The sequence below is a fragment of the Schistocerca americana genome, chromosome X (assembly GCF_021461395.2).
Source record: "Schistocerca americana isolate TAMUIC-IGC-003095 chromosome X, iqSchAmer2.1, whole genome shotgun sequence".
Classification (NCBI taxonomy): domain Eukaryota; kingdom Metazoa; phylum Arthropoda; class Insecta; order Orthoptera; family Acrididae; genus Schistocerca; species Schistocerca americana.
In genome coordinates this window covers 836,682,991-836,696,948 of record NC_060130.1, presented here as the reverse complement: position 1 = coordinate 836,696,948, position 13,958 = coordinate 836,682,991, and the positions used below count along the sequence as shown (strand labels likewise).

Sequence of the window (13,958 nt, the reverse complement as noted above, 5' to 3'; positions counted from 1 at the left end):
GAAAACCACATCACGAGTCTTGACAAGTAAACAAAGGTCTATACACACAGATAAAATGAAAGGGGCAGTAAGAAGGACAAGCTAAGTTAAAAAACCAGGTAGCGTGTATAAAAAGGTGTGGTTAAACCACATGATGGGTAGAAAATTTCATTTTTTACTACAAAAATCCCCTCCACCAGTGGTTGCTAAAAATCCTCCTCAGTGGACAATTTGAGCAAAACTGAAACTGGGAGTAACCTGGCATCCGTGTAAGTGTAGTGTATAGCAAAACTATACATGACCGCACACACTCCTAGCCACTCCCTGCAAGGCCTGCTGAATTTAACACTCATTTTCTTTAGTTTTGCTGTGCATTTAACTCTTACATTGTTGCCAGATAACTACCAGTTTGTTTTGCAGGAATGGTCCGCCACTGTGTTGAGGAGAGCACAGATCGTACCATGAATTTGTTGAGGTTTTGTCATAACAATTAGTGTCAATATAGTTTCCATTGCATGACATTGTTTTAATAATACTTTTCATATTCTCATCTTTCTGGTTTGGAAACATTTATCTTCCACTGATTAGGATGATTCTTCCTTTTCCAAGAAGGACTGTCACGCTCTATCTCATTCTGGTCATTTGCAACTACTATGAGGGTTTGACTTCTTGCAGAATTCTTGTTATTTCAGTTACTTGCACTGAGTGAGGTGTTGCAGTGGTTAGCATGCTGGACTCGCATTCAGGACAACGACAGTTCAAATCCATGTCCAGCCATACAGATGTAGGTTTTTCTGTGATTTCTCTGAATCACTCCAGGCAAATGCTAGGATAGTCCATTTCAAAATCCACAGCCAATTTCCTTCCCCCTCCTTGACAGAACCCGAACTTGTGCTCTGTCTCTAAATGACCTCAACAATGATGGGATTTTAAATTCAGTCTTCCTTTCTCCTTCCTTAAATTACTCCCACTTAGTTCGTACCATAGTCTGCATTTAAACCGTCCAAAAAAAAGTCATTTTCTTCAAAACACTCATGCTAATATGTCAACAAACACCCTGCTGATCAGCTAAACTGTGATTATCGGCGTATATTGCAACAATGCATCGACAGCGAGAGCTTCATTGTTGTGTACATGTTTCCTACAGTGCAGCCAACCTAACTCTGAATAGCAAAAATATCCCTTCAAATCATAACAAACTGAAAGGTAGCTTTGAATGTGTGATGTCAGTTGGCATGCTTTGCATCTGGACATGGCAGACACCCATTTTCAATGGGTTATAACAGGTTTTGCACCCTGAAACCTGTTCCATAGTGTAGGCACTGAAAAAATCTATACAGCAATGTGCCCAACTCAAAATCGATAAAAATGCATTTAGCGGCTTGTGCATTTGGACTACTCAATTCAGAAATTGACATGGAATACAAATAACTGAAAGAGTGAAATTAAATACTAATTTTAGCCAAGGCATTGAGTAGTCAATAGGCATATACACAAGACTGAAATCATTGCTAACAGGTGCCCTTCCTCAGAGCTACCGAACAAAAATCGCACCCAACTTGGGATGAAGTAGCTACTGTTTCCCTCTCTTCCTCCTTCCTCCCCCCCCCCCCCCCCCTTGTGCATGTGCATGTGTTGACACACACACACACACACACACACACACACACACTCTCTCTCTCTCTCTCTCTCTCTCTCTCTCTCTCTATATATATATATATATATATATATATATATATATATATATATATATATCTCTATATCTATCTCTCTATCTCTATCTATCTCTCTATCTCTATCTATCTCCATGCACTATGTTGTCCAAGTGCCATAGACCAGCTGGAGTGAAATTTTGTGTTGGGTGGATGGGGGATAGGAACAAGGGAGGGGGGAAGGGGGGGGGGGGAGAGCTAGAAAGGGGTGGATGGGAGTGGGAGGGAGGTGGGACACAGCACAGGAATGGGACATAAATATGGCACCAGTAAGCAATCCCTGGGATGGATTGGGGGAAGTTGCATGTGACACACTAAATGGAGGAGGGGGGGGGGGGGGGGGGGGGGAGGAGTTGGAAGGATAGGAAAAGAAAGAGTGGGACAGTTAAGTGGACATTGAGAGTGTAAGTTTATGGAGTGGGTTGGGAGGCACAAGAGCAGGGATTGGTGAGAGTGCGGGTTATAGGCTTGCAGAAATTAAGGCATGGAAGCTTGCAGTATCAAAATACGTATTTTGTAGGCACAATTCCCTTCTATGTGATTCAGAGATGTGGTATGGGGTCAGGGAATCATATGGCATAGAATAGTGAAGCAACTCTCAAGAGAGTGTGGATGATCAGTTTTGTCACATTTAGGTGAGGTAGAATATGCCCATGATAGGACTGGAATAGAATGTGTGGGATGTATTCATAGGACAAGTGTTGCATGTAGTCTTCCACAGGGAAATGATTGCAGTGCCATGGGAATGACAGCAGGTGTGGCATAATGGTGGACAAAGATATGATATAGATTGGGTGTACAGTGGAATACAACTTTAGGAAGGGTGGCAAGGAGATTCGTCATATCATAATATGATGAAAGGTAGTAAAACCCCTATCTCTTTATGTACTTAGGTTTTTCCAGTCTGTAGTAATTACGTGGATATTCTTTTGCAGATGTTTTGTACATATGATTTTTAGAATTAGGGGCATGTGTGGATGTGGCACAAGAGATTTGTAAGCTCCCCCCCTCCAAATGCCATCTTCTCTGAATTACATAGATATAATTTGTCCTTAGAAAACACAATTTAATTCTGTAATGTCCATGAGACCTATGGCCACACCCACCTCTACCCCTGTCCTTGTGTCTCCTGCATCACTCCATTACTCTACACTAAATGTTCTCTCTGCAGTCTCTCTTTCCAGTACCCCCCTCCTCTACCTTCCCCCCCCCCCCCCCCCCCCAAAAAAAACCCTTTTTGCCCATCACTGTGTGCCACATGCATCTTCTATTGCCTTTGTCAAGCTGCATTTGCTGATGCCACATTCATATCCTATACCCTTGCTTCGCTCCCTAAGCCATCAGTCTCACTTACCTCCATCCCCGTCCCCTCCTTCCTTCTTGTTACCTCTTACCCACTCCTCTCACTCTACCCTACACAGCTCTTTGCCCCCTGACAGGCTGCACTGCCAGGACAGTGTAGCTGACCAGAAAAATGTAGTTGTTTGTGTTAGTTATGAGTGTTTAAGTCTCGCCAGAGAGATCTGATCTCAAATGATCCTCTCTCTCAAAAAATTCTTGTATTCATCTAGTGTATTTGTTCATAACAAGAAGAATATCTTCAAACATAAATCACTGAAGCAGGTGCTGTTTGTTGTCCCATTTTATTTCATTGTGTCTTCAGAGAGACAATTAGAATTCCACAGGTATTGTAAAATAATTTTTGCTACTTTTTTACATTCTGTAACATGCTGAAGTTGAAATATTACTTGTTTTTGCTGTACAAAAAATGAACACCATCCAGAACATGCCTTGAAGGCTCAATGGTACCAACCAGCTGCCATGTCATCCTCATCCCTTAGGCGTTACCAGATGCGGATATGGAGGGTGGATGTGGTCAGCACACCGCTCTACCGGCCGTTGTCAGTTTTCATGATTAGTGTTGCTACTTCTCAGTCAAGCAGTTCCTCAATTGGCCTCACAACAGCACTTGACATGTGGACGGTGATCCATCCAAGTGCTAGCCAAGTGTGACAGTGCTTAACTGAGATGATCTGATGGGAATTGATGTTACAATTGCAGCAAGGTTCAAATCTCCATCCTGCCATCTAGATTCAGATTTTCCATGATTTCTCTAAATCTTGTATCTCTAGTTCCTGATGGCTCCTTTGTAAGGGGAATAGCCAATTTCCTTCACCACCATTTCTCAATCCAAGATTGTTCTGTGTCTTCAACGGCATCTTCATTGACAGTGTGTTAGACAATAATATACCCTCTTTGTTTCTTTCCTTCACTATATCTGTAGGTCTGGTTTGGTGCTAGTGATTGTGAAATGACAGATTCACAGCAAAATCTGTATTTTGTGAGTTGTGGCCAGCTGTTTGCAACAATGCTATTGGTCATTTGCAGTGGCCACACTCTTTATTGGATAACTGTAGTTTCCCCATTTCTGACCCACCAGTACAAAATTTTCCCTCTTGTAGCTTAATTAAAGTATAAGGGCTACAGTGTAATAAAGTAGCACATAATAAAGTACTGTAAAGTGTACCATATTATGTACAAGAGAATTAAAAACATATCATGATGGAATGTTTGCTGTTTTACTCGATACCATAATTGTTCTGATCAACAGAAATGTGGCAAATTCATTATCTTTTGTCTGTCAACTCACTTTGAGTCGGCCTCCTTGCATCTTCTGATACAGTGTGAGTAGCTCCATTTTCTATTCACTGTGGGTAGAAATGAACCGTTTGCCATCTCTTCACAAATTAAATAAGTTTTCGATTTGAGCAGCCATTTGTGACCCACTTGATGAATGTCTTTACAAATGTGTTCATTACTTCAGTGACAATTTCCTCTGTTTGACTGTTCCTTTGATTCAAGTGCTTGTGACTAAATTGTCTCTAACTGAATGTACTGGACGACTAGTAGTGAAAGGTGATGACTCGTTTATGTACTGTCATCATAGACTTCTGTAATAAGACTGAAGTTCAGTGCACAGAATCTTCTTTCCTACATGAGACTGATCAATTTTCTACTGTCTAAATTGTGTTCACCTTTCCATTTCAGTCTCTGTTATTTACTTAATTTTCCCAAAAGTAATTTAGATGCAATTATTTACTTACACCACCCATCCAAAAAGTTCCCAAGCTGATTTTATTCGTGGCAGATAAATGACATCAGGGAAGTAACCGTGCTGGCAATGTGAGTTAATTACTGTTCAACAGCAGAAATGCATTTTTTCAAATAATGTCAACAACAAACACAGATCATCGGGGAAAAAGAGTAATGTACTATTACTAACAGTCATGGCAGAAATCTATCCAGCATGCTCCGTGTGAAAAATCGTGACATAGCAGTGACTAGTGTAGTGAAACCGGGAGTGGGATGTAAAAATGTTGTAGACATTAACTCTCAGACGAAATTAATGCAAGAAAATGACTTTATCGTCTGTATAATGGGTTCAAATGATGTGGCAAAAAATGAAGCAGAGGTTTGCGTGAAAACTCTGCAGAATTTTTTTATAAGCTAATAAATGCAGAAACACAGTAGTTGCCACACTTCCTCATAGGCATGATCTGATTTATAGTTCGTGTGTAAACAAAGAAATTTGGAAAACAAACATTAAAATAAGGAAACTGTGTTCTCAATACTGCGATGTACTGGATATAAGCAAGGTGCATCGAAATCTGCACATGAAGCATGGAATGCATTTGAACTATGAAGGGAAAAGGTTTGTTTGCGATTGTGTTAGTGAAATAATTAAAGAAAGACTTGTAAGGGGTAGAACAATCTATCAGCTTCCTGAACATCCTTCCAACAACAGCGAGGAAAACAAAATAAACAAGAAAGAAGAACGAAAATACAACACTGCTGATGTTCCTAATTTAAACTAGAGGTATGTGATGCTGTAAATATGATTCCCAATTACCAAATTGTGAATACGCCCGAACTAAAAATTTATCACCATAATGTGCAATCCCTGCGTAAGAAGATCGATGAAATTAACGTACTATTAACACATGAACTTAATGATATCTCAGTGTTATGCATTTCTGAGCACTGGCTTAACCCAGAATTAATCCACAATACGAAAATAAACAAATTTGTCTTGGCTGCTTACTACTGCAGGAAAAACAGCAAGCAGGGTGGGGTAGCAATTTACACAAAGGATAATGTAGATTTATTACACTATCGGACTTAACTAGGGCAAATGTTGATAAGGATTATGAAATTGCAGCTATAAAAATTGCTCAGTTCAACCTAGTTATTGCTACAGTTTACCGATCACTATCCGGGAATTTTGAACTTTTCTTAAACAAAATGGAGTCATTGCTAAATAAAGTAAATAAAATGGATTGTGAATTGATAATCTGTGGTGACTTCAATATTGACTTCCTCACGAATAGTGGAAATAGGGAGACCATTTTGAACCTTGCAACATCCTACAATTCAAAGGCTGAAGTAAAAGCAGCTACCCGAGTATCAGAAACTTGCCAAACAGCTCTTTATCAGTTTCTAGTCAAGAAGAGTTTACACAACACCTCACTAAAAATTTTCAATGCAGGTTTTAGTGATCATCTTGCTCAAATATTAGGCATAAAAGTACAAGACAGTATTATTAACAACATGTCTTTCAGAACAGCATATCGTAGTTATAATTAGCATAATGTAAACTACTTCAATAACTTATTACAGAAAGAAAAATGGCTAGGAGTGTACAAAATGAATGATATAAATGAAAAATTCAACACATTCATTCATACATTAACCCATTTCTTTGAACTTGCACTCCCACTGAAAACATTAACCATGTGGGGGAACTCTAGAACAAACAGCTGGATCACAAAGGGAATAAGGGTTTCATGCCAAAAGAAAAGACTACTTCATGAAATATGTAACTCAACAAATTCCTCACCTGTAGTACGAGCATACTATAAAAAATACTCCAAAATATTAAGAAAAGTAATAAAAGCAGCAAAAATAATGCATAATGATGAAATCATTTATAATTCAGCTAATAAATCAAAGGCTATGTGGAGTGTTATAAAAAAAAGAATGTCTAGTATACAGACAACCTTGCAAAAATATAACACTATCACATAAAAATAAAAAGTAACAAACCCCTTAGAAGTAGCCAACACATTTAACAACTTTTTCACAGGTGTTGCTGAAAATATGTTACAATCAAACTTTAAGAGCACCCAGGCAAATGAATATAAAATAAGTGCATGTAGAGGATCAATGTACATCAGTTCTGTTTCACAAGATGAAGTAGCTAAAGCAATAAAAGGACTAAAAAATTCAGGCATCATCCAACTGGGAACTAATTACATGTGGGGTCCCACAAGGTTCCATTTTGGGGCCTTTACTTTTTCTTGTGTATATCAATGACCTTTCATCAGTAACATTACCAGATGCCAAGTTTGTTTTGTTTGCTGATGATACAAACATTGCAATAAATAGCAAATCAAGTGTAGTCTTAGAAAGATCAGCCAATAAAATATTTGTAGACATTAATCACTGGTTCCTAGCCAATTCTTTGTCACTAAACTTTGAAAAAACACACTACATGCAGTTCAGAACTTGTAAGGGGTGTCCCAAGAGTATATGTCTAACATATGATGACAAGAAGATAGAAGAAGTGGACGGTGTTAAATTCTTGGGATTACAGCTTGATAATAAATTCAACTGGGAGGAGCACACCACAGAACTGCTGAAGCGTCTTAACAAATCTCTGTTTGCAATGCGAATTTTGTCAGACATAGGGGATATAAAAATGAAAAAGCTGGCATACTATGCTTACTTTCATTCCATAATGTCATATGGGATTATTTTCTGGGGTAATTCATCAAGCCAAGCTAAAGTTTTCCGGGCACAAAAACGTGCAGTAAGAATTATATGTGGTGTGAACTCAAGAACATCCTGCAGAAGCCTGTTTAGGGAACTAGGGATACTAACTACAGCTTCCCAATATATTTATTCCTTAATGAAATTTGTCATTAAAAATATATCACTTTTTCAAACCAATAGCTCAATTCATGGAATCAATACTAGAAATAAGAATAATCTTCACAAGGATTTAAAGTCACTTAGTCTTGTACAAAAAGGTGTGCATTATTCAGGAACACACATTTTCAATAACTTGCCAGCAGCCATAAAAAGCTTAACAACCAATGAAATTCAGTTTAAGAGAAGCCTAAAGGATTTATTGGTGGCCAACTCCTTCTACTCCACTGATGAATTTCTGAGGAAAACCAACTGATTTGTATATAAGTACAACATATCTTCTGCACAATTTCAGTGCAGTAATGTGTTCACTGAAAATTTGTGTGTGTGTGTGTGTGTGTGTGTGTGTGTGTGTGTGTAAGTATAATCTAACTTCTGCACCATTTCAGTGCAGTAATGTGTTCATTGTAAATAAGTATTACAGTAGTTGTATTACATGTTTCTTACCTTATAAATAAATAAAAAACTTTTTTATTTTAAATTCAGTGCAATAGTATTTGTAAAATGACTCTTAGTGTTCATTAAAAAATGACGATCATTCCACTTGGGACCTGTGGAATGGTACATTAGCTTATTTGTTTTAGTTTAAATATTTGTCATGTATTGTTGTTTTTCTGACATGTTCCACATCCTGGAGGACCTCCTCACTACGGATCAATTGGAATGAAAGTAAATCTAATCTAATCTAATCCAAAATCGGCAGGTATTGATGGTATACCTGCAACAATGTTAAAGAAGATTGCATCAAACCTAATTGAAGTACTCACACACTTATGCGACTGCTCACTTCAGGCAGGCACTTTCCCCGATGTGTTGAAAACATCAAAAGTTATTCCTGTATATAAAAAAGGGGATAAAGACAATGTAAATAACTACAGACCCATCACAATTTCCTCCTGCATCTCTAAAGTACTGGAAAAAGTTATGTATGAGAAACTTACGAATTTTATAAATAAAAACAGCATCCTATGTAATGGACAACATGGATTCAGAAATAAGAGGTCAACGACAACTGCTGTCTATGAGTGCATCAATTCCATCCTAAACCTGATGGACAAAAAACAGGAAACAGCAGGAGTCTTTATTGACTTGTCAAAAACTTTTGACATGGTGGACCATAAAATTCTGCTATCAAAGCTAGAAAGATATGGTATTCGAGGTCTGTCCAACAAGTGAATCAGTTCCTTTGTGACTAATCGTATGCAGGCAGTGTGCATCAAGCACACAGATATTGAACTAAAAACTGTATCTAATCACTTATCTGACTATAAACAAATTAAATGTGGTGTACTCCAAGGATCAGTATTGGGACCCCTTCTGTTTCTCCTGTACATAAATGATCTAAGCTTAAATGTTGATGCACACAAAACAATCATATTTGCAGATGACACCACGATTCTAGTAAAAGGAGACGATGATGAACAGTTACAGCAGACAGTAAACACGGTCACGAAACAACGTAGCAGCGGGGCACAGAGTAATCAGCTTTTAATAAACAGTAAGAAAACCATTGCTCTAAAATTTCACAATGTTCCTAACAAGGACATGTTTATCCCATCAGTCTCTATCAATGATGAACCTGTTGGTAACAATACTGAAACCAAATTCTTAGGACTTTGGCTGCAGAGTAACATCAGATGGAATAAGCATATTGAATATCCCAATGCAGAACTGAGCAAAACATGTTACCTTCTTTGTTCATTAAAATCATGCTGTAGTGAGAAAACAGTAATGAATGCATATCATGCGTACTTTCATTCTCGTCTTAGATATGAGGTCGCCTTCTGGGGAAACTCTAAAACAGCTAATAGCACTTTTGAACTACAAAAAAGGGCCATTAGAATCTTGTTTGGGTGCAAGCCTAGAGACTCTTGTAAACCCCTGTTTAAGAAATCTGGTATTCCTCCATTACCATGTGTATACATTATCGAAACCCTTTTGTTGTTTAAATTAAATGTAATAGGCAAGGACCGGAGACTGCAAAAAAACTGTGATATACATGAGCACTTTACCAGACAAAACAGAAACTTACATATGACTCATATCAGCACAGCACTGTGCCAAAAAGGTACTTTTCACATGGGAGTTAAGCTTTATAACAAACTTCCTGAAAACATAAAAGCTATCACTGAGGTCAATACATTTGGAAAATCTCTAAAGTCATATTTACAGCATCACTGCTTTTACTCCATTGAAGAATATTTAAATTTTTGAAATGTGTTATATAAATACTTACATGTAAAGTGTATTATTGTAACCTTAAATACGTATGCCTTGCAATGACTTTCAGCCTGTATATTTATAACTTGACTGTTCCAATGTCTTATGCATAAGCTGCTATGTAGACAACAGGACCAATAAATAATACAATACAATACAATACCAGTCAGTAGTGAGCAGGCTATGTTAAGTAGTGGATGTGTGGCTGTAATAGGACAGCAATGTTGCATTGCAAATCACATTGGAGCAACTTCCTTAAATCAAGTGTTACAGACACTTTCAATATGTTTTGATGAAGAGAGAAGTGTGTGCATAGTTCATACCACACACAACTTGACTCCTGAAGAAAAATTATGTGTGGATGCCTGCCACAACTTGTTTGGAATGCAAAATATGGACAGTTATTTTCAGAAAAAAGTTGTCACAAGTGGCAAGTCTTGGTGTTATCACTACAAACCTACCATATAATGACAATGTGCAGAAAGTCACCTTTAGAGTAACACTTCGATGATATAACTGACATTCAGGCCGATGTGACATGCAGTTTGAACATCATCCCACAGAAGGAGCTTTCTGATAGTTTTGCCTGGATGTATGAATGTCCTGTGTGTTGCACCCAACCAGTGGGAGACACTGTAGAACAATTGAAGCATTAAAACAACTATATTAAGTTTTCTATTTTTGTTTTTTAATCCAGTCTTGGAAATAAAGTATAATGTGGGCTACAAACGAGTAAAATGTACATTGTAGTTATTTTTTAAAATATTTGTATTATAGATTATATGCTTTTGTATTTTTATATTTTGTCTTAAGGTTCCAGATCTTTAATAAAATGTTTCATTACTTTGCAGTTACTGTAGAGAGGGGTTGGTCTTCCCCTAACACACAGCATATTACTGCCCCTAACACCCAGCATATTAATGTTCAGCACACTGGATCACATTCAAAGTCAAGACGAGGCAAGATGGGTATGTTCATTAAAGAGATTTTTCAAAATGTTCTTGTTCATCACAAACAACTATTGATTGACTGATATTTGTGAATTGTCGTTTATTTGTCTCGTTATGTACATAATCTAAATAGTTTGATTCAGTTGCAGAACACACTTCAAAACTGCAGTAAAATTTCACCGTAAATTCAGAACAGCTGATGTTAACAAACTGCATAATAATAATAATAATAAAATTTTTGTTATACATACAGGAAAAGCTAACACTTAACTACCCCTTGCTCAAATTATCATTTCATTCTCTATGAATTCTACTGAACAGTAGCATTTCTCCCACAGAATCTGCTGTAGCTTTGTTTTTAAAATTTCTGGCTTCATATTAAGTATGTTTTTGCCTATGAACTTTGTATATTTGTCATCCCTACATACTGTGGAGTCTGTGCATATACTTTCAACTGGGTGTGGGTAGCATAAAATTATTTTTATTTCTAATGTTATATTCGTGGTTAAAATGATTGTCCAAAAATAATTTTTGTTTGCTGTGTAGGAAGATCATAATTTCATAAATGTATAGGGAGGGAACAGTTAAGATTTGTAGTTTCCAAAATAATGGGTAACCCAGTGTATTGATCTTACTCCTTGTGTCCTTCATTATTGTTGCTGCTCTGTAATGCACAGAGAAATTATCTGTAATACTCAATATTGTGATTTAATTTTTTCATTGCAAAACTGTATTCATGTGTGTTGAGTTTATTGAAACTGCATAGCTCAAATTTTTGGTCATTTTCAAAGATACAGAACTTTCTATGATGAAACCTGTCTGGAGTTTCTTAATGTTGAAATAATTCTAGTTACAGGCTAAATGTAATGTCGCTCAGTATAAAATAATAATAAGAAATTAACAACACTGAGCCTTTATTCCACAAAATTGCAGTGTTTTAGCAGTAGGTACGCTATGTGGCCACATCGTACAGTGTGCAGTGGCATCATCATCCGGTCATGCACAGGGCAGAAAGAAAGGCAATTTTATAGCGTGCGTTGATTTTCCTGATAGAATGGCATATACAAATTGTCAGTACCTTATTTGGCAGTTTATTTATGTTATCTCAAAGATCCTGGAATTCTTCCACCCACTTCATAGTAAATTCTTCTGATATGTGGAATTCTTGGTGAGTGTTAAATATCAGTTTCAGCTAAACTGTAATTTTTACAATCACTACAGAAGGCAAAAATAATTTCTTTATACAGGGTGTAAATGCCCCAGGACAACTGGAAAATCTTGTTTCTTTTATGACATAATGTAAGATCTCTTAATGCTATATACCTATGAACATACATAAATGTTTACTTGGAGATGAATAAGCAGGCAAATTTGGTCAGTAGTATTGAATAAAATATTTTGTTTCAAATATATTGACAGCTTTAGCAGGATTTTACATATCCTAAGAAGAACAATGTTCTTCAATCACAAGATATGTTTCAACACTGTCTGCTACCTCCTCTAGGCTTGATGCTGTTTCTTAATTTGTGTTGTTTACATTTTAAATGTACAGAATGCCTTTCTTTGGTAAATTATAGACTGGCAGCACACCTGGTTTTATCATTTGTAACTCCTGCTGTCATTGGCTGGTGAGATCACGTGTCATGAGTTATGATTGGCTGACAAAAGCACATCACAATCTTGATTTCAATGCTTTGGAAACTAACATGCTGTGTTTGGTAGAATTCGTATTTATACTCTTGTAATACGAAAATGTGCAGCATACGTGTTGCCACACATCAAAGATCTTTCCAAAACATGATGTTTTGTTGCTGGGTTTCATTTCCTAAGGTTCTGGGAAGTTCTGTGCCAGTGTATAAAAGCTTCACCATCGAAAGAAATAATAAGTTTTACAGTTCAGAGGGAAAGTACACTGTCACTTAACATGGAAAAAGTGTATTTTCACCTTCACCCAGGGAAATGTGTATTTTTAACCAGGAAATCCTGGAAAAAATCTGGATTTTTTTTTCCTTGTCTGTGTATACACCCAGTATAGATATTGTATTCTTGTTTAATATTCAAAATATGCTTCTATATTTTGGTGCAAATGTCTGTAACAAGTTGCCTTCAGACACACAGACAAGAAATTGGGAGTTCCAGAAAATGGAAATAAGAGAAAAACAAACCCATGTTAGCTACTCTGATAAACTATGCCACTATGTAATCAGAGAGTCAAAAAGCCATGTGTAGTGCGATCAGTAGTATTGCTTGGTGTATACAGACATCCATTATTACTTCCTATAGATAACTGCTTTCCCTGCTCATGAAGTTTTTTCATTTGCTGGTACACACATTGTGAGTGTGATATTCGCTTTCTCCTTTGTGTTTTTGCTGCATGGGCTTTCAAAATTGTTGAGGCTTTGATTGCCACTTATTGCCGTATTGCTAGTTGGCTTCTGTTTTGAGATCTTTGGCCAGCGTTTAACAATTTTGCTGGTGTTTCACCAGCACAAGTGCCTGGTGTTGCCAAAAGTTCACCCTCCATTGCCAGGGGTGGACTGACATTAAGCCTATGGCCACACATCAAATGTGTCTGAGGACCTTCCCCTTATCATTATGAACAATGTTCATTCACCACAGTGTCTGAATCTAGGTAAACAGATCCTGGATTCCTGTCATGCAGAAAAAGCCCCTTGCAGGTAGGAAAGGAAGAAGCTTGATGGTAATGAACAGCGGAAAACCCTCAGACTTGTGCAAAACAGGTACATACAATCTCTAGCTGAGGGCTTGACTCCTGTTTTTCACCAGTGCTGTAGGGTGAAGCCTTGACAATACCAGCCACTTGTGCTGGTGAAATTTGAGGAAGATCCTTAAACAAAAATGGTTCAAATGGCTCTGAGCACTATGGGACTTAACATCTATGGTCATCAGTCCCCTAGAACTTATAACTACTTAAACCTAACTAACCTAAGGACAGCACACAACACCCAGCCATCACGAGGCAGAGAAAATCTCTGACCCCGCCGGGAATCGAACCCGGGAACCCGGGCGTGGGAAGCGAGAACGCTACCGCACGACCACGAGATGCGGGCGATCCTTAAACAGCTGTTAGCAATGTCAGGGAACAAAA

The 13,958-nt window shown here is 37.6% G+C and overlaps 1 protein-coding gene across 5 annotated transcripts in view; it reads left to right on the top strand.

Moving 5' to 3' along the window:
* LOC124555709 overlaps window positions 1-13,958 on the top strand; it is a 411,411-nt gene that overhangs the window by 191,551 nt on the left and 205,902 nt on the right. For all 5 annotated transcript variants that reach the window (XM_047129715.1, XM_047129717.1, XM_047129716.1 and 2 more), the window contains one exon: window positions 10,751-10,867. In XM_047129715.1, coding sequence (XP_046985671.1) covers window positions 10,751-10,867 — 117 coding nt within the window. The remainder of the gene's footprint in view (window positions 1-10,750; window positions 10,868-13,958) is intronic.